The sequence below is a fragment of the Orcinus orca genome, chromosome 16 (genome assembly GCF_937001465.1).
Source record: "Orcinus orca chromosome 16, mOrcOrc1.1, whole genome shotgun sequence".
Taxonomy (NCBI): Eukaryota; Metazoa; Chordata; class Mammalia; order Artiodactyla; family Delphinidae; genus Orcinus; species Orcinus orca.
This window is the reverse complement of record NC_064574.1, coordinates 79,936,641-79,955,681: the sequence shown is the minus strand read 5'-3', so window position 1 is coordinate 79,955,681 and position 19,041 is coordinate 79,936,641. Positions and strand designations below refer to the sequence as shown.

Genomic DNA, 19,041 nt, shown 5'->3' with positions numbered 1-19,041 from the left:
TGGGCGATCCGCTTGGCGGCCCTGCTCCCTCCGTTTGACCCCCGTGGCGCTGGTGCCGCAGGCCGCCACCTAGGTCCATCTGATCCCCTTTGGTGGCAGAGCCGTGGCCTCTGTGAGCCGGTCAGCCAGGGAAGGGCCTCTCCAAAGTTTCTCGTGACTCCCAAGTGGCACAGGCAGCCCTGAGCCCTCTCTGTAGTGACAGCGGCTCAGATTTCATATCACGCAGCCCATAACGTCAACACCACCATCCCCCTGATTGTTTTGTTCTTACCACACTTGTTTTTCAACAGAGAATCCAGGCCAGAGCCTGAACAGACTATTTCAGGAGGTACCGAAACGAAGAAATGGGTCTGAAGGTATGTCGCAGGCAGGTGTTTTTCTTTGCAGTTAGTAACCTAGGAAGCAGCATGTCCTTAGCTGTGTATTTGGGTTAAAACTGTACAGTGTGATTCTGGCCTGGAACCTGATGGAAAAACAGAGCTAGTAAGTATAAAACAAAGCACGGGTTCAAGTACGCACGGCCCCTTCCCCCTGAGCTGCCCGCGCTCTACCGAGCGCAGGAGGGGGCGGCACCACTAAGATGAGCCCCAAAACGCGAATCCCACACCCGCCCCCCTCTTAGATTCAAATTACGCCTTTCCCCATTTCCCAAGAAGCAGGTGAAAGAGTAATTTGTTGCTCTGAGAAGAATCAGGTGACTGAGTCAGATGAGATACTGCTGCTTCCTTGTACCTTCCCTGAACTCTGAAATGTGTCGAGGGCATGACAGAGGGGACAGATCCCAGATGGAACCTGCTCGCCAGCCCCCGTGGCACTCCTCGGAGTCACAGCTTCGATGGGGTTTTGTCCCGGTGGCTTGCCTGTTTTTAAATGGTTTAATGTGGCGGTTCACACTGAGTGAGGTAGTGACCGATTCAAACACGTGGACGGCTTCCGGGAAGAACCGGGCCAGCCCCCGGGCCGTAGTAGCTTCAGCGCATCTGTGCACGTGGCTGCGCGGCGGAGCATCACCATGTGACCGAAAGACGGGATTCTTGTCCTTTAGGCATGTCCGCAGGCCTCTCTCCTTGTTCATACATTTTAAAAAGATAGTATGTGATAAGAGACCCGAAAATTTTAACTTAAGCCTTCAGCCTCTTCACCTTGTAGAGCAAACGATAGCGACAGAATCAGCCTCCACCCCTTGCCCTCTCTGCCCATTTTTCCGCTCTGGGATACTGGCCTCAAGGACACGTACAAAGCCTTGAACGTAGTCCCAGGCCAAAGCAGCTGCTGGAGTTGTTTTTAAATGACTCACAAACAAAGCGTTGCCTTTTAATCCTTCATCTTGTTTCTTATACCGGATTAAATGATTCGCTCTCCCTGGTCCCACCCCACGGGTGACGTCCAGCTTGGATAATGTGAGAGCTTGTCCCACTGGCCGAGTACTGTCTGACGCCAGGTGGAGTCAGTGGGAAGCCCTTCCTGCCCCGGGGCCGCGGTACCTGCTGTGGAGTTGCACGCACAGCTGGTACAGGTAAACGGGAGGCCACGCCTGCCTCCGTGTCGTCACCGGCCTCCGCTCGGCCGCTGGTTATCAGAATGACGTCTTTGTGCAGCCCTGAGTCTTGTTCCAGGTGTGGGTCTGATGTCGTTGGTGTGGTTTCTCCCTGCAGGTAACATCACCACCCGGATCCGAGCCTCAGAGACCGGGTCCGATGAGGCAATCAAGTCCATCCTGGAACAGGCCAAAAGGGAGCTGCAAGTACAGAAAACCGGTACGGAGTCCAGGCCTTCGACCGCTGTCTTCCACACTTAGTTGAAAGAATTGTCATGAGCGTTCTGGTCAGCAGTAATTAACTTTGTTTAAAAAAAAAAAAATTGAATGTATGTTTTCAAGCCTTTAGGCAAGCACAGAGGGGAGCAGGTCTGTGTGATGTCTATTTTGCTAATAGTTACCATTCTAGGTCATTCCCTAGCATTGACTCAAGAATGTACCCCTGGCCTAGAATCTCCGTGACTTAAATTAGCAAGTACTTTGTATCAGATTCCCTTTTTTTTTTTTTTTTTTTTTTTTTTTGCGGTACGCGGGCCTCTCACTGTTGTGACCTCTCCCGTTGCGGCGGGGCACAGGCTCCGGACGCGCAGCCTCAGTGGCCATGGCTCATGGGCCCAGCCGCTCCGCGGCACGTGGGATCTTCCCGGACCGGGGCACGAACCCACGTCCCCTGCATCGGCAGGCGGACTCTCAACCACTGCGCCACCAGGGAAGCCCCCCAGATTCCCTTTTTTAAATGCAACACAGGCTTTTGCTACTTGGGTATATACTGACCACAGCTGCTTTATGGAACAGACGTTGCCAGAGAGGAGCAGGAAGTGTTAAAGGGTGGATGGCCCCACCTCTGCAGTCAGCCGGCTTCAGGAATCGGCCCTCATAGCCCCCTGAGAGCTGCCTTGTGTAAGAGAACACCCACATTTCAGCTTTCCTGCGGCTGAACTTTGCTTGAGAGGCGTGCCAGGCTGTAGATTCAGCTCAGACCTTCCGCTGGAGAGGAAACCTGAGTGCTCTACCCGGGGTTCAATACAGACACACCCCTGCCCTGTGCCCACGAAGCCCCTGCTCTGTGGAGTCCTTCCGCCACAGACGTGGCCGCGAGGCCCCACCAGGCCTGGCTGCAGGCAGCTGTGACCGCTTAGCACCTGCCACCACCTGGTCACTCCCCTGGGTTCCTGAGCTAGGGCCTGCCCACTGCCCCACACACACACTGGCCCTCCCCCTCCCCCTCCCCCTTGGTGGCCACACCGTAGTCACCCACCCGGAAGGGGATCTGAGCTAACAAAACCACTGGAATTTTGGGATATAGCACATGAGAATGTTAAGTCTAAAGTGATCCCGGAAAGAGAGTCACAGAGCATTTGCACGCGTAACCCCCCCGGCCCCGCCCCCCATCACACTCGTGATCATAACTTACCCCTTCGGCTGGTGTGTCGCGGAGGCCGTGTGGTCGCACAGCAGGCGCGTTGGCCCCTCTATCACTGCTCGGACAGGGTGCGTGAACGTTTCACGACGGGGAAAACGTTGGAAAAACAGAGCCGTGAGGTTCTCCCCAGTAACCTGCATGCGGTGGCAGGTCGGGTCAGGATGAAGTGGAGTGAAAAAGCACGGGGCGGTGCCGCCACCGTCTCACCTCTGTGTTTGCTCCGCAGCAGAGCCGGCCCAGCCTTCCTCGGCGTCCAGCAGCGGGAACTCCGACGACGCCATCCGCTCCATCCTGCAGCAGGCCCGCCGCGAGATGGAGGCCCAGCAGGCCGCCCTCGACCCCGCCTTAAAGCCAGCGCCGCTGTCCCAGACAGACATCGCCATCCTGACCCCCAAGCTAATGCCCCCCTCGCCCATGTCGTCAGTGTCCGGTTACTCTCCATTAGCCGTCTCCCTGAAGAAGCCCCCCTCGGCTCCCGACTCCAGCGCCCCCGCTCTGCCCAACCCCCCGGTCCTGAAGAAGGAGTCCCAGGACGTGCCCGGGCCAGACCTCCCGGGGGCGGCCGACTCCGCACAGGGGGTCCTCAGACACGTGAAGAGCGAGCTGGGCCGCAGCGGCGTGTGGAAAGACCACTGGTGGAGCGCCGTCCAGCCCGAGAGGAAGAGCAGCGCTCCCCCCGAAGACCCCAAGGCTGAAGAAGCCAGCGGCGGGAAAGAAAAAGGCGGCGGCGGCAGTGGCGGGCAGGCGCGGGCCGAGCGCGGCCAGCTCCAGGGCCCCTCCTCGTCAGAGTACTGGAAGGACTGGCCCAGCGCCGAGTCGCCGTACTCCCAGAGCTCAGAGCTGAGCCTCACCGGAGCCAGCCGCAGCGAGACACCCCAGAACAGCCCTCTGCCCTCCTCCCCCATCGTGCCCCTGTCGAAGCCCACCAAGCCCTCGGTCCCTCCGCTGACCCCTGAGCAGTACGAGATCTACATGTACCAGGAGGTGGACACCATCGAGCTCACCCGGCAGGTGAAGGAGAAGCTGGCCAAGAACGGCATCTGTCAGAGGATCTTCGGGGAGAAGGTAAGGGACTCGATGTGGGAGCCTGGGTCTTCCCATCTCCCTTCACTGCTTAGGACTGCGTATCTGTCTGGAGGGTGTGGCCGTCACCCACTTAGTTAACCAAGGAGCATCGTGGCTCGTCCACTCCCAAACTTCCGGGGAGGCTGGCCGGTGAACGCTCCATTTGCGGCATCCCCGTTGGGGGCCAGGTTCTGGGTGAGGCCCTCTCACCCTCCATGGTCCTTTAGACCTCTTGTCTCACACTGTGAGGGGGTGGCAAAGTCGCCATTTGACAGATGAGGAAACCGAGGCTCAGGGAAGTTAACTATGTGCCCCAAGCTAGCAGGTGACTGAATCGAGTTCTGTCCCCCCAGCCAAGTGGAGCCCAGAGGCGCCTCTGTAGGCTGTTTCGGCCAAAAGGATCTGATCTGATCACAGAGAGAGACGGCCAGCGTGCAGAGAACCAGAAGGCACTCGATAGAAACAGCAACGTAAAGCGTAGTTGTACCTCTCTCATAATTCAGAACGTGCTTGGGGCACCAGAGGGGTGAAGCAACCTGCCCAGGGATGCACAGCTAGAGGTGGCACGGGCAGAGCTGCACAGAGCCCAGGCTGTGCCCAGGACTGGCCTCGAAGACCCTTGTTTCCACATCGGCCTTCCCTGGCTCACGAAAGGCCATGGTTTGTGGATGGGCTACCAGACCCTTTCTGTTCTTGGCACTTCCTGGTCACTGAGATTCTGGATAATGGGGATTTACCAGGCCTGCAGAATATAAGATAAACGTAATACCCCGGGATAGTCTTAGATTAAACAATGAATTGCTGAGCATAATGAGAAGCGCTCCAGTCCCCTAAAAGACAGCCTCCCCGGGACTTCCCTGGTGGCGCAGTGGTTGAGAGTCCGCCTGCCAGTGCAGGGGACACGGGTTCGAGCCCTGGTCCGGGAAGATCCCACATGCCGCGGGGCAGCTAAGCCCGTGCGCCACAACTGCTGAACCTGCACTCTAGAGCCCGCGAGACACAACTACTGAAGCCTCCGCGCCTAGAGCCCGCGCTCCACAACAAGAGAAGCTGCTGCAATGAGAAGCCAGCGCACCGCCACGAAGAGTAGCCCCCGCTCACCGCAACTAGAGAAAGCCCTCGTGCAGCAACGAAGACCCGATGCAGCAAAAAAAACAAAAGACGGCCTCCCCAAGGGCCACGTGGCTGGGTCAGCAGGGGCCTGCCCCGCACCTTCCTACCCGCCTTCCCAGGTCCTGCCTCGAGTTCAGTGTTTGCCACGTACTGTGCTGTGAATCCTCGAAACACGGTTGTGAGCTCTTTGTCCCAACTTCGCAAAAGGTGACGGGGTGAATAGAAATGAGGATGAGAATTGAAAGTCCCTTGAAATTTCTAGTTCAGCGTTGTAAAAATATCATTTGAGAACATTTAAATAGACATTTGTGCTCATGCCTTAAATTTAGCAGAGACTTAATAGCATTGAACTTGTTTGGCCCGTGAGTGCAGTTTATTCTGGAACTTGAGAACTTTTCAAAGAGTGATCGGATGCGGCCCCTAAATATCTCTGGGCTGCATCTGTGTCCTGTGGGGGGTGTTTGTGCCCATACATATGTATGGCCATATGTGAGCGTAACAAAGTCGGGTATGTACGTGCAACTTGTCGATCGTCTGCAGTGAGCTTCACTCCCAGGCTGGCTCCTTGGTTGCCACCAGCTCACCTCTGGGCCCCTACCGTCGAGCAGGATGTGATCAGAGAGAGCAGACCTTTCTAAATGCCAGGCTGGCCCGGCGCCGGCAAAGGAGACGGGCGCCCGCGTCCCGCCAGCATCCGTCGCTCCTGCTCTAAAGGGGTCCTTGGCCCCCAGCACCTCGGCCTTTGCTGGCGCCACCAGGCAAAGAGCAACAGAGTTTCAGTGCTTCCTCCTCGGGCTGTCAGGACGACAACCCTGCAGGCTTGGCAGGATCGAGACCCTGGAGGGAGCCCCTCCCCTCCGTTTGCCCACCCTCCTCTCCCTGGGAGCTGAAAGCTGGGACTGACCGTGGCTCCCCGTGTCAGGGCATCAGCCCACTGGTGACCTTGAAAAGCTTATCCCCCACCCCAGGCTGTTGCCACCCACCCCCAGGGGCCGGTTCCTTGCTCGGCCCCAGGAGCGCTCCCCACGTGCCACCCATCCCGACCACGCCTCCGCATGGCCTCGCGTGTACCACTAACATTCTGCGGCCTCACACCGAACCCGGGGTGCTGATGCTGTGTGTCTTTGGTCGCCATTCCAGGTGCTGGGCCTGTCCCAGGGCAGCGTCAGCGACATGCTGTCCCGGCCGAAGCCGTGGAGCAAGCTGACCCAGAAAGGCCGCGAACCCTTCATCCGGATGCAGCTCTGGCTGAACGGCGAGCTGGGCCAGGGCGTCCTGCCTGTCCAAGGACAGCAGCAAGGGCCAGGTAAGGGCAGCCCCGCCCTGGGCTGCTGCAGGCGGTGGGGGAGGGGAGCCTGTGCTGGGAGACCACCCGCCACGCTGTCAGCTGCTGCCTGAGAGCCGCCCCCCTTCCTCCACCACCTGTTGCCATGGGACTGACTCAGTTTTTGGGAGAGAGAAGATTGTGCCTAGCTAATTTTATAAGCAGCAGAAAATGCGTTACCAATTAGGAAAATGCTGTTTATACATAAATATAGGTAAGAGTCAAGTAGCTAAATCAGGGCAGCAGGAAAGGAAATCAGCCAGAGGAGCAGAACGAAGGGTCTCGTGGGTGACGTCCTCCGCTGGCTCTTCCAGCCAGTGGCCAGCTTTCTACCGGCAGCGCCTCGCCTGCCAGCGTGGACGCCCACCCCCCGCCCCGTTCTGGCCCTCCCCGGGAGGAGTGGGTGCCCTCCCTTGGGCCTTTGGTGCCCTTATTGCTGTGCTCCGGGTATTAGGAAGCTCTAACCCCCCCCCCCAAGTTTGTTTCCTCGTTTAACTGTACCCGTTTCTCTCGTTTAGTCCTGCACTCCATGACGTCACTCCAGGACCCCCTGCAGCAGGGCTGCGTGAGCTCAGGTAACTAGCCATGTCCGGTGTTTTGAATGAAACATTTCCCTGCCTTTTGTGTTTTCCTCTGGTCTGTACTGGGAAGACTTGAAGGATCCCTCGTTCTGGATCCGGTGAGCTGAAAACATGGTACCCTCTAGGCAAACTGGATTCGTCGAGGTCGTAGTTTCTAACGAAGAAGGAGAGAGTCGACGGCCGAGTTCAGGTTCCTCCAGCGTTTTCTTGTTCCTCACCGTGCGCTTTCATCAGTCCGTCGGCTCCTAGCTGTGAGGCCCTGTGTTCGGGGCTGGGGGCTGGGGTCCGAGTCAGAGACGGATTCTGTGCTCAGGGGGCTTCCAGTCTCATAACAGGGGACAAGGAACGGGCATTGCAGTTCAGGGCGTGACACTCAGGAGAGTGGGACTGAGGTTGGGGTCCAGCCTGGGAGCAGGTGGTGGAGGGCCTGGAGCCCGGGCCCAGGAGCTGGGGCTGCTTCCGGCGGCATCTGAGAGCCCCGAGGCCTGGTCTTTGAGGTCACATCTCCGCCACGCGGACTCCTGGACACGGCAGCCCGGGCTGGCCCACACCCCTGATTCCTGGACCCCCTCCTTGTCCTTCCTGTGTGCCCGCCTGTGCCAGGCTTTTCCCACCCAGCTCCCAGGAGCAGCCAGCATCGTGAGCTGTTCCTCTTTTTTTCTTTCTTTATTTTTCTAAACATGTTGATTAGTCTCCACATCCCATTGATGCATTGAAAACACAAACAAAGCTAAGTGCGGAGCGTGGAGCCCGCCAGCCTGCTGGAAGTTTGACGAGGGAAAACACGTGTCGTGAGGGGAACAGCTGGGCGGCAGCGGCCTCCGCCGCCTCGGAACTCCAAACCCGCACACAGATGCAGCCAGTGCCGGGCGCCGCTAAGCTCCCGGCTGACGTTCTCTTGTATTCGGGGTGTTCCGTCTTGAGGGGTGGAAGGCTGTATCTAGCCCAAGCTCTTGGTTCTCTTGGCTGGACCTCTAAACGGAGTGGTTGGCCCTCTGAGAAGGATCAGGTGTACTTCCTTCTCCCTGCCTTTCTGCGTTGGCCAATTTCATTAGCAGGTACTGGAGAACTTACACAGCACCGGCGCCCGTTCAAAACACATTAGAGAAAATAGTGGACGCGGTTGTTTGTGCTAGAGTTTTGCGGACGTTTGCATGGAAAGTTCTCCTTGCCTCTTGCTCTAATGGAAAGCTGGGCCCTGTTAAACTCTCCGAGTACCCGCTGCCCCATCAGAGTCAGGACCCAACTTGGCAGAATGTGACTAACGGTTTTTAGATCAAAACCCCTCGTTCCTAAGTAAAAGAAGAAATCGCCTGCAGCCCCAGGTCGGCTGCGATGGATGCCAGAACCTTCCCCGTGTCGGAACAAATCCTTAAAGAATGGCTCTTGGCTTTCTATTGTATAGCGAGCACTCGCTGCTGTGCTGCAACATTCCTATGACAGCCACGTTTCCAACCTGGGAACAGCTCACAGGGCTCCTCGGAGGGACGTAAGTGATATTTGTAAGAGATCAAATTACTTTATAAAATAAGGAGATCTAAACTCTTGGGGAGCCTGCAGATTGAAGGAGGGAGGGAGGCAGGAGGCAGTGAGCCCCTGGGTACAAGTGAGTGCTGCAGAACTTTCCCCTGCTTTCTGTGAAGAGGCCCAGGCAGGCCTCTCTGTGTCGTCTCCGCAAGACGGGAGGTGGATGGCCGACCTCTCACTCGACGCGCCTGTTGTGAGTCAGCAGTTGGGAAGCCATCCGTAGAAGTAATAATTATGGTGATTGTGGAGAAAGGTGGAAAACTTATTTCTTACATTCTAGGAAAATAGAAATTTTTTTTTTTAAGTCACGATGGTAGCTAAGCGCAAATGTTTCTCTGGATCAGGAGAGACTAGAAAGTGCTTGTCAGAATGAAAAGACAGATGATCACATAGCGGCAAGACTGTGGGTGGCAGCTTTCCTTGTTTGAAATTTCTTTACTATCAGCGTTATCCTTTCAGGAGTGTTTCTAAAAATTAAAGTAGCCGTGCCTTTCGGTATGTGGAATTCAGATTTGAAAAACAGAATTCTCTTATGATGATGAGTGTTGGTAAATCAGTGGGATGAGTGACTATTGGAGACGCCGGGATCTTTGACAGCCTAAAAAATCAGTGTCTGGACTTCCCTGGCGGTTCAGTGGTTAAGACTCCGCGCTTCCAACGCAGGGGGCGCAGGCGGGGAGCTAGGATCCCGCATGCCGCGCAGTGTGGCCAAAAAAAAACAGTGTCTCGGAGGAAGCATTCAGCATTGCCGCCCAAAAGGCAGGGGAGCAACGCCTCTGGCCTAGGATTTCTCCAGGATTCTGATTCCCTGCTCTCGCCGTGGCTACCACGGAATCCTTCCAAGAGGCCCCCAGACCCAGAAAGATGCTCTGTCCTTGGTGGCTCCATGAGGCCTCTGCCCAGGGCAGCTCAGCGTGGTGGCAGCAGATGGCTGCAGGAAGGTAATTCTGACCCTGGGTTGGTCTGTTCCTGAATATTGGTGAGAAACACTCAGTGTCTGAGAATCCAGGCTGCCGAACTGGCCCGGCCATCGGTTCAGCCTCCCAGGTGTGGAAGGACTTTGGAAGACCCACCTTCTGTCCACAGCCTCGGTCTGAGCAGAGATCGCGTGGGTCTAATGCAGGGCTCTGTGCTTAGTTTCCATGGCAATGAGGTGCCCCGGGGGTGGAGGGCCTCACTCAACTAAACAGCAAACTGCTGACACGGGACTCTGTTTTCCTCGCTAAGAATTCCTGTCTGCCTCTTTCTGCCCAGCCCCGTTGCCCTCAGCATCTCCATTTTCCTTAATGATTTCTGTGTCCAACTTGCCGATCAGGTTCCTGATAAAGGAGAGAGAAACTGAAGTTTCCAGTGCCTCATCACTTTTTCCTCCTGGTGGTTGTAACCATTTCTGAACGTTCCTTTGATGATTCGAGACGTGGGGTCATGGCCTTGGACACTGAGGAGAACTGATGCCACTTTCAGTGAGTGACCTGCGCTGTTGAGGCCTTGAGGAGGAGAATGGAGGGTTCCATACCGGTCATATGAGTAACTTAAAAAAAAACAAAACCGGTTTTTAAAGGACAGAACTTCAGATCAGTTACCTGTTCCTGTATTTCCTGGTGGTCTAGTTTCACATTTTTTTTAATATCAATTTATTTATTTTTGGCTGCGTTGGCTCTCCGTTGCTGCGCGCGGGCTTTCTCTACTTGCGGCGAGCTCTTCGTTGCGGTGCGAGGGCTTCTCGTTGCAGTGGCTTCTCTTGTTGCGGAGCGCGGGCTCTAGGCTCGCGGGCTTACTTGCTCCGCAGCATGTGCGATCTTCCCGGACCAGGGCTCAAACCCGTGTCCCCTGCATTGGCAGGCGGATTCTTAACCACTGCACCACCAGGGAAGTCCCTCTATACACATGTTTCTGTTGGCTTCTTTCAAAGTCCCCAGTGTCTTGGGTTGTCGTTAGTCTAATATGGCAAGACAGAGGTGCAGGTAGTCCTTTGGGATTGGTTCTCCGAGTCTCCCGTTTGTTTGTCTCCCATCCCAGCTATCACGCATCAGCTACCCTCGCCCTGCGTAGCAGTAGCAGTGCTCAGGAGAAGCAGAGGAAGCGCTCAGAGAAGGAGAAAGGAGGGACCAAGTAAGGCTTGTTTTCTCTGAATGTGGCCTGTGGTCATTGCTTATCAGTTAGGAGGGTGTTTTTTTTTTTAAAGAAGAAAACCTTGAGATGTAATGAAGGTGTACGGGTGTGTATCCGTGTAGGTAGTACGTAGGTACCTAGTTAGATGTGATCTACAATTGGATTTTTTTTTTCCTTTTCATTCCTTAAAGCTCATTTCATATTCATGGTTCCTTGGTGTGATTAATCTTTTTGCCCCAAGGGAAAGAAGGAGACAAGAGACAACTCCAAAGCGGGGAGAAAGAACGGGGAAGGAACAGATTTTTCTAAATGCGACTCAGTCACTCATCACCTTATGGAGAATTGACAGGAGTTGCCCATGCGCTCAGCTTTGTAACTTTTTACTCTGGGAGCACTTCGTTACTGTAGCTCACAAGCTTCCACGCCCAGACGGATTATTGCAAGCCATACCGACGAAAGGATGGCCCAGTCTCCTCGGATTAATTATAAAATACCCAGCTTTTTCCCAGCGCGTCAGGCAGGAACTGCGGGTTCCGGAATCTTCTCTGGCTGTGGAGAATTCCATGGCTCCTCGTCACTGTTCTCACTCAGCCGACCGCCAGTTCCCTCTTGAGAAGGTAGCAGCTGCGTCCCTCTCCAACGTGGGTGGTCCCACGTGTGCCCCCTCCCTGACATGAGCACCACGGGGCTGTATGCTGCACATGGCCTTACGCAGCCGGAGAGTCCCAGGGCCACAGCTCCCAGTTAGGGACAGGCCAACCTTCCTTTTTAATGTGCGGCTCTTGCTTGGTACCCATGAAATGACCAGGAGAACACGTCCATGGTTTTAGTGCTTTAAACTCGGCTTCCTTGAATAAGCAATCAGTTCCTCAGTTTTGGTGACTAAGTCAGGGTGGGGCACTTGCATAGCACGTTAATAAGAAGAGGAAGGGCTGGTCGAACCCCCAGAGAATTCCGTGGCACCATCTAAAGGAGGCAGAACGCTTTGTTCAGTGCCCTAGACTAGAACTGAGTTGATTTTTTTTTCTTTCTTTTTTTTTCTTCTCTTTCATGGAAATACGTCAGTGAAAGTAACTATTGGTGCTCTCTGAAAAGAACTCTTCTAACTCGTCATTTATTTTGAATGCCTGAAAAGATTTGTATATACATAACTGATGTATACATGGCCGTAGGCAACAGATCAAAAACAAAAGAGAATTCTGGAAAGCCACGTGTGAGCTAGGAAGTGACCCCTCCCGAGCAGGTGACGGCTCCGCTCATCATTAGTCCTGGGGCTCAGCCTCCGCCCCCCACTCACCGGCCATGAACTTGGCGGCCAGAAGAACCAAGTGCGCATTCATTTCTCTCTCTCTTGGTCGTGCCCTGTACGATGGCATTTCGGTGTTACCAAGAGTGCCACGATAAAGGAATTGTCTGTCCTAAGATCAGAAAAGTCAGGTTTCTGGAATCAGACGCAACCTACCTTAACGTTTGTCTGTCATCTAGTACATGTGGGCGCAGGCCGGTGGGGAGGCCCGTGGTGCTGAGGGCGCCCCAGGAGGTGGCTGGGCCGTGAAGGGCGAAGGGGTCAGGGCGGAGAACATTCCAGGTGGAGAGCTCTGCGGGTGCGAACGTTCATCGATGGCTGAGGACGGGGCACGTGCGGAACCTTTGGAAAAAAGCGAAAGTAGTAGAAGCCCCGACTTAGAGGCCTTCTGTTTTTCTTTTAAAATAACAGGAGGAAAGTAGATTACGGAGGAGTTTTGTCTTTTCTTTATGTAGAGTAGGGTTCCTGTTGCCGCCTTAAGGCCCGTTATGATAAGAAAAAAAGTATGGAGATCGGGACAGAAGGGGGCCTCCTTGCTCCTTTGAGGTGACCTCCGTCACCTGCCCCCGTGGCGGCACTGGGCCCCAGGATGCCCAGCTGCCGCCCCGTGGGCGGCTCTTCATTGAGAGGAGGTGGGCTTCCAGGGCACGGAGAGGCAGGCTGGGACCCAGCGCCCCCAAGAGCGGCCTCGGAGGGCGGGGCGGGGGGAAGGCTGTAGCGAGGTAGGACGGCTTCTCGTGAGCTCCCCGGAAGCTGCGCCTCCCTGCGTCACCTCCGTGCCCGCGCTGCCTTTTCAGCTCTCCTAGCGGTTCCGGGCATTTGTGGGATTCCTTGTGGCGCCTGAGCACGACCCTGAAACTTCCTTCCCTGCAGCATTAACCAGGAAGGCAGAGGGAGCACGGAGAGGCCCTTTCACTCCTGGGACGCCGCGGGGTGGGGTGGGGGGTGGTGAGGGTGGTGGTGGAGCCGAGCCGGCCCAGCCTGCCCTCCCCTAGAGCACACTGCGCCCGCAGGCCCCGCACAGGCATCCCTGGAGCAGCAGCCACTGAGCCAGCCAGCCCACTCGATGTTTTCGTCTCAAAGCAGCAAATGCTGTCACCACGATCCCTGGGAAAGGCTGCTTCTGCACAAATCAGCCCCCAAGGGTCTCTGTTCCTTAAGTGGGATTTGTCACTGGGTCTCTCCAAAAAAAGACGAGAGAATCAGAGTAACCCAGAGTAAGAAACTTTTATTTTTAATTATGGTTTGTGGGTTTTGGGGGTTGTTTTTTTTTTTCTTTGAATAAGTAAAATGCATCATGGCTACAAAATGCAGGATTTAAAAGAGCTTACACCCTTTTTCAAAAATAAATCGCCCTCCTCCCTCATCCCCAGGCCCCCAGGTGCTTTCCCCCAAGGCCCTCCTGTTCGTTTCCTTCAGAGAGTCTCTGCATCTAGATGTTCGTTGCACACAGAAGGGAGCACGCAGTGCTCAAGGTGTGCTTTGCTTGTCTTACCTGGCAATAGTCTGTAGAGACTGCCCTAGGCTGGGACATAAAGAATTTCCTCCTCTTTTCACTGCTGTAGGGAATTCCTGTATCTGGACATACCGTACTTTATTTAACCAATCACTAGTGAGAGATATTTAGATTAATTTTTTTTTTTTTTTTTTTTGCGGTACGCGGGCCTCTCACTGTCGTGGCCTCTCCCGTTGCGGAGCACAGGCTCCGGACGCGCAGGCTCAGCGGCCACGGCTCACGGGCCCAGCCGCTCCGCGGCACGTGGGATCTTCCCGGACCGGGGCACGAACCCGCGTCCCCTGCATCGGCAGGCGGACTCTCAACCACTGCGCCACCAGGGAAGCCCCCTAGATTGATTTTTAACAGCAGAACCTAAGAAACGATCCTGCGGCGAGCACCCTTGAGCACGTGTGAGCAGCAGCAGGACGCGGTGGCTCAGAGCCAACGGCAGAGGGCTCGTCTCATCTCAGCCACTGAGCTCCTGTGTGGCCTTGGGCAAGTGACTTGACCTCTCTGTGTCTCCGTTTCTTCTTTAAAATAGGAAAAATAAAGTACCTATCTCCTAGACCTTCAGGAGTTTTAAATGGGTTCATGTATAAAAGCCTCCAGGGCAGTGGCTCGCACAGAGGAAGTGCTAGTTGAGTGTTTGCTTTCCTACTGCTGCCCTTGAAACCACTGCCATTATGTCATTTCGTGCGCACACAGATAGCTATAGAACAATGTACGTGCACACATGAAACGTCAGGCTCCTGGCTTTAAAGCAGAAAGCGGGTCCAGCACTCACTCCTTGGGCGGAGACTGTCAAGGGAGAGCCTTGCTGGGTGGCAGCCGGTGCAAAGGGTCAGCTGCAGGATGACCTTCATGCAGTTCTCCAGATTCCTGGCTTCCCTGAAATGCCGTCCATCTTTGAACATTGTCAGTCCACCTGCCATTCCATGAAGTTCACCCAAAATCTTGAGCTTCAAGAGTAAGACTACAGGGCTTCCCTGGTGGCGCAGTGGTTGAGAGTCCGCCTGCCGATGCAGGGGACGCGGGTTCGTGCCCCGGTCCGGGAGGATCCCACGTGCCGCGGAGCGGCTGGGCCCGTGAGCCGTGGCCGCTGAGCCTGCGCGTCCGGAGCCTGTGCTCCGCGGCGGGAGGGGCCGCAACAGTGAGAGGCCCGCGTACCGCAAAAAAAAAAAAAAAAAAAAAAAGAGTAAGACTACAGGTCATCGCTCAGGCCATTTGGGGCAAACTAGTGCCGAGCCAGGCCATCTCGTCTGGATACAGGGGTGGCTGTGGGCACAGGGGAGCGGCAGCGCCATCCCGCTCGGCTGCTCTGGGCTGCGTGGCCTGGGCCCTCGGTGCTGGCACGCCCCAGCTGCCCATTAGGAGAAGGCCCCGGCAGGCCTTCGTCAAGGGCCTCTGGACGCGGCTCCTTTCTCTTCCCCGTAGACTTTCTTTGGAGAAGGGAATTTGCAGTACATTGGGCATTCAGTCCAAGAGGCAAAAGTAGGTCACAGGTGCAAATGAGGACTTCAGTTTTCAATGGTTTGCTTCCAGGGAAGGATGAAGAAGCTTAAATGCTTAAAAATCCTCAGGTAATTTTTAAAAGGCGGTAAGAGTACAATGAAGAAACTCATGTACTTGCACCTTTTATGTGCCAAGCGCAGCACTAATACCTTTGATCCCTAAGTGGATCGAAGTGGAAATGATTTATAAATAAACTTATTAAATAATAATAAAATCAGATCCAAGATGAACACTTAACAGAAAATCAGATGCCTCAGTTACCCCAAGAGGCATGCCCTTGTGTTCAGGCTGGGAGCTGGGCAGAAGGGAAGGGAACCCAGCAACAAAACAGTGGCATAGTCAGAGCCCGGTTTATGAAGTTTTGCAGCAGAAAGTGTATGACCCATCTGGCCTGTGATGCGGGTCCATGCTGCTTTGAAACCCCTTCCAGCCTAGATCCAAGGAAGGTATGCGCAGGGGCCCAGGGTTCTTTCCCGTGCGAGGACAGCCCCGCCCTTCAGCTTCATGCCCTCTCCCTGCTAGTGGCCCTCAGCCAGCCCAGGACCTGGGGCCCAGCCCCCTGCTGACTGGTCCCTGGGCCAGGGTCATGCTCAGGAGTGAGAAAGGGGGTCCCAGAGAGAACGAAGCAAGCCAGGTGGCTTCCGTCACCGGCTTCATCTTGATTTTGTGTTTTGTTCTTCCCTTTGGAACTGGATTCCTAAATATAGCCCGAGTCTGAATTGGCAGATGTTGGGTTTGTCCTTTACAAGAGGGCCAAAATTAGTCTGTCATTTGGCACCTAAATAAAGCAGCCAAACTGCCTTTGTACCAACTTTGCGATGAGGAGGGACTGAAGTTGCCGCATTTCTCTCGACAAGGAAACTTTCTCGGAAGCTGGAGCGGCACCTCTGAAGCCAAGAGGCTGAGTCCAGAGGGATGCGCCTTCCTCCCGGCTAGACCCTCTCGTCTCTGAGTTACAGTCAGCGTGTTCCACGTAGCTTAAATACCTCATGAGATTGGAAGAGGAGGATCAGTACCCCACAGAAATAGCACTTGGAGAGAACAGCAGTAGTGACTTTGATTTGGGGAGGAAAAGAGCAATCTGTCCAGAGTGCCTGGAGCTGGGTGCGCAGAGGGGCTCCCCAGGGGCAGCAGAAAGATGTTATAATCAATTACCACATCATAACACTGATGTATGATAATTACTGAGTGTTTCTCCTGAGATAGTGCAGCATTTGGCTGGGATGCAGTTCTTTCATGGTCCACTGCCTGATTAATATGCAAATAATAGGCTGATTGCATGATGAATGCAGAAAATGAGTTCGCTGATAACGTGAGCACTGGAGCGGGAAGATGATAAATTACTTTTACTGACTGTCGTACATTAAGTACCCTTTCTCAACAATTTCATCACAAATTAAGTAAAGCAGTATGGAGAGATTAGGAGGATGTGTAAAATAATGTACCTTAATGGCTTTTCGTTCTTTTTTTTTTTTTTTATAAATTTATTTTATTTATTTGGTTTTGGCTGCGTTGGGTCTTCGTTGCCGTGCGCGGGCTTTCTCTAGTTGCAGCGAGCGGGGGCTACTCTTCATCGCGGTGCACAGGTTTCTCGTTGTGGTGGCTTCTCTTGGTGCAGAGCACGGGCTCTAGGTGCGCGGGCTTCAGTAGTTGTGGCTCGCGGGCTCAGTGGTTGTGGCTCGCGGGCTCTAAAGCGCAGGCTCAGTAGTCACGGCGCACGGGCTTAGTTGCTCCGCGGCACGTGGGGTCTTCCCGGACCAGGGCTCAAACCCGTGTTCCCTGCATTGGCAGGTGGATTCTTAACCACTGCGCCACTGGGGAAGTCCCCTTAATAGGTTTTTCTGATACCATCACATACAACGAAAATGTCACTTGGTTCTGCTCGGCATGGCCTGGGGCCCGTGTAGGGCCAGATCAGTGCACTCAACCTGCGTGTTGTTGGGAAGCCGGGAAGCAGCAGCCCACCACACCAGCTATTCAGTCAGCGAAGGATTCTCTAAGGAACATCCCATCACAGGCCAGACATCACCTGCATGCCGGGCTGCCTGGCAGGGTTATCGAGAGGGGACGGGCTGCTCTTGGGGCCAATGCTGGAACCTCTGCGCAGATGGGCACTTGCAAGCCTGCTGTCCACCAGGTGCCTGGAGGGAAGGAAAGTTGCTGAGCTGCAGGCCTAAAAGGCTCAGAAGTAAAACACTATTGAAAACCGCCTCTTAGCTCCTCCAAGCCTTAGAAATCTGGGGAGATGAACGCCACCGTCAGAATGGCGGTATGAGCTGCCTGCCAGAGAGAATCGCTACCGGTGAAGGATGGGCCGGCCTGCCCAAAGCCAGAAAGGAACCCTGGAGGAAGAAAACACACGCACACGGGTGCGCGCGCACGCACACACAGTGCTTAATCTTTGATTACAGCAGAGCCATTTAACTAGAGAGTTTGTTTTTACTCATCTCAGTAATATATATTTAGACTGTTTGTATGACATACATTTTCTCTTAATGCACAGGGACGCACTGATAAGTGTTCATACACACAGCTGGTTCGGTAATAAGGTTATTGAAGGTAATTTGAAAGCGTTATTTCTAAAGCAGTATGGATATGCAGAAAAGCTAGGAACAGGGGGAGCACTGCTCCTGAGGCCGGCCCAGCGGTGTCACCAGGGTGGTCCCCGCAGCCTCGCCAGCCTGGGAGTTCACTACCAAAGTTGAATTGTAACTTAAGGAAGGTTTTTAATTTTCAACATTCCCAAACTCTGCTTTGCACATGCGTATTTCCTTGAGAGCCCGTAAAAGTTACACAAGAAAAATCATGGAAGCCTGAGGGGCAGCAAATGTACAGTCCCGAGTGCCCGGCAGCGCCCAGCCCTCGGGTGAGCGCTCCTGGGCTCAGGACCCCGTCACCTGGGCAGCTTCCCCAGGTGCTGAGATCCTTCCCGGCCATGTGCTTTCCTGGTTCGGTTCAGGGAGAAAAGAGGAGGGTGAGAAAGCACCCCAAGAGTGAGGGAAGCGCAGGTGGCACAAGGCGGTGCCTGACGGAAGGGGCCCCGACAGACTCGAGAATCACAGCCTCACCCTCTGCCCCCCGTGCTGCGCCAGGACAGAGGCGACCTGCCAAGGACGGCCCTTCCGCCTCCTCCCTCCCTCGAGCGCCGACTTCCCGCCACGGGTTCGTCGTCCCCTCCGGTGAAACGCAACCAAAATGGAGCTCAGCCTTTTCTCCCCGGAACTGTGAAAGCACCGCCATCCCCGTGGTCCCCTGAGCCAGGGCCCGGGCAGCTCACCTCGATCCCCCTCCCTCTTACCCTGCCCCCCCCCCCTCTCTCTCTCGCACACACACTCACGCTCACACTCACACGCTCACACTCACGCAGTTTCTGTTTCCCAAACCTCCAGAACCGTCCCTCCAGCTCGCACGTGGGCTTGGGCCCTGCCCTCCTGCAGCCCCTTCCCTGGGTTAAAGTCCCGCCTTCTCAGTGTGTGACCCTGCCCGCCGCACCACCACCACCACCACCACCACCCCCGCCCCCCGCCACCTCTGTCTCTTTCTTGTTCCCTCCTCCCCAGCCTCAGCTTCAGTGTCACAGCGCTGTGAGCTGCCATCACCCCCTGGACGTCCCCCTCCTAGGTCTTTGTGACAGCCAGCTGCTTAGTGATGTCTGCCTGGGTCACCACTGTGCCCCACCTCCTAGCACCCCGCCTGGCACTTAGAAGTTTCCCTTAGTGAGTGAAGGGCACAGGCCCTCTCTTCAAGTGGCTTGGAAGCCAAGCTCGGGGATGTAAGCTGGCACAAGTTAAATACAAACCTTGCTTTTATTAAACGGGTTTTCGTTGTTGATAAGTAAACTGTTGTGGCTTTTAAGTCACTATAAGAGTTCCTTAGGCAGACTTTTTTAAATGTTCACACGCATACACCAGCACCTACTGTCTCCTTTTTACTATTGAAACAAAGAGTGAGTGATTTGGTAGGTTTGCTGGGATTTTCAGTGACTTAAGGCAATGCCCAGGCTGACTGAGGGCCAAAGAGTATTGCCAGCCCGGGGCCAGCAA

The 19,041-nt window shown here is 54.8% G+C and overlaps 1 protein-coding gene across 6 annotated transcripts in view; it reads left to right on the top strand.

Annotated features, from left to right (window-relative positions):
- The window catches only part of CUX1 (cut like homeobox 1), a 373,427-nt gene that overhangs the window by 304,584 nt on the left and 49,802 nt on the right, over positions 1 to 19,041 (top strand). For 3 of the 6 annotated variants that reach the window (XM_049698863.1, XM_049698862.1, XM_049698861.1), the window contains exons 16-20: positions 291 to 356; positions 1,656 to 1,757; positions 3,187 to 4,025; positions 6,279 to 6,444; positions 6,981 to 7,037. The exons of the other annotated variants lie outside the window; for them this stretch is intronic. In XM_049698863.1, coding sequence (XP_049554820.1) covers positions 291 to 356; positions 1,656 to 1,757; positions 3,187 to 4,025; positions 6,279 to 6,444; positions 6,981 to 7,037 — 1,230 coding nt within the window. The remainder of the gene's footprint in view (positions 1 to 290; positions 357 to 1,655; positions 1,758 to 3,186; positions 4,026 to 6,278; positions 6,445 to 6,980; positions 7,038 to 19,041) is intronic. 6 annotated transcript variants of the gene reach the window in all.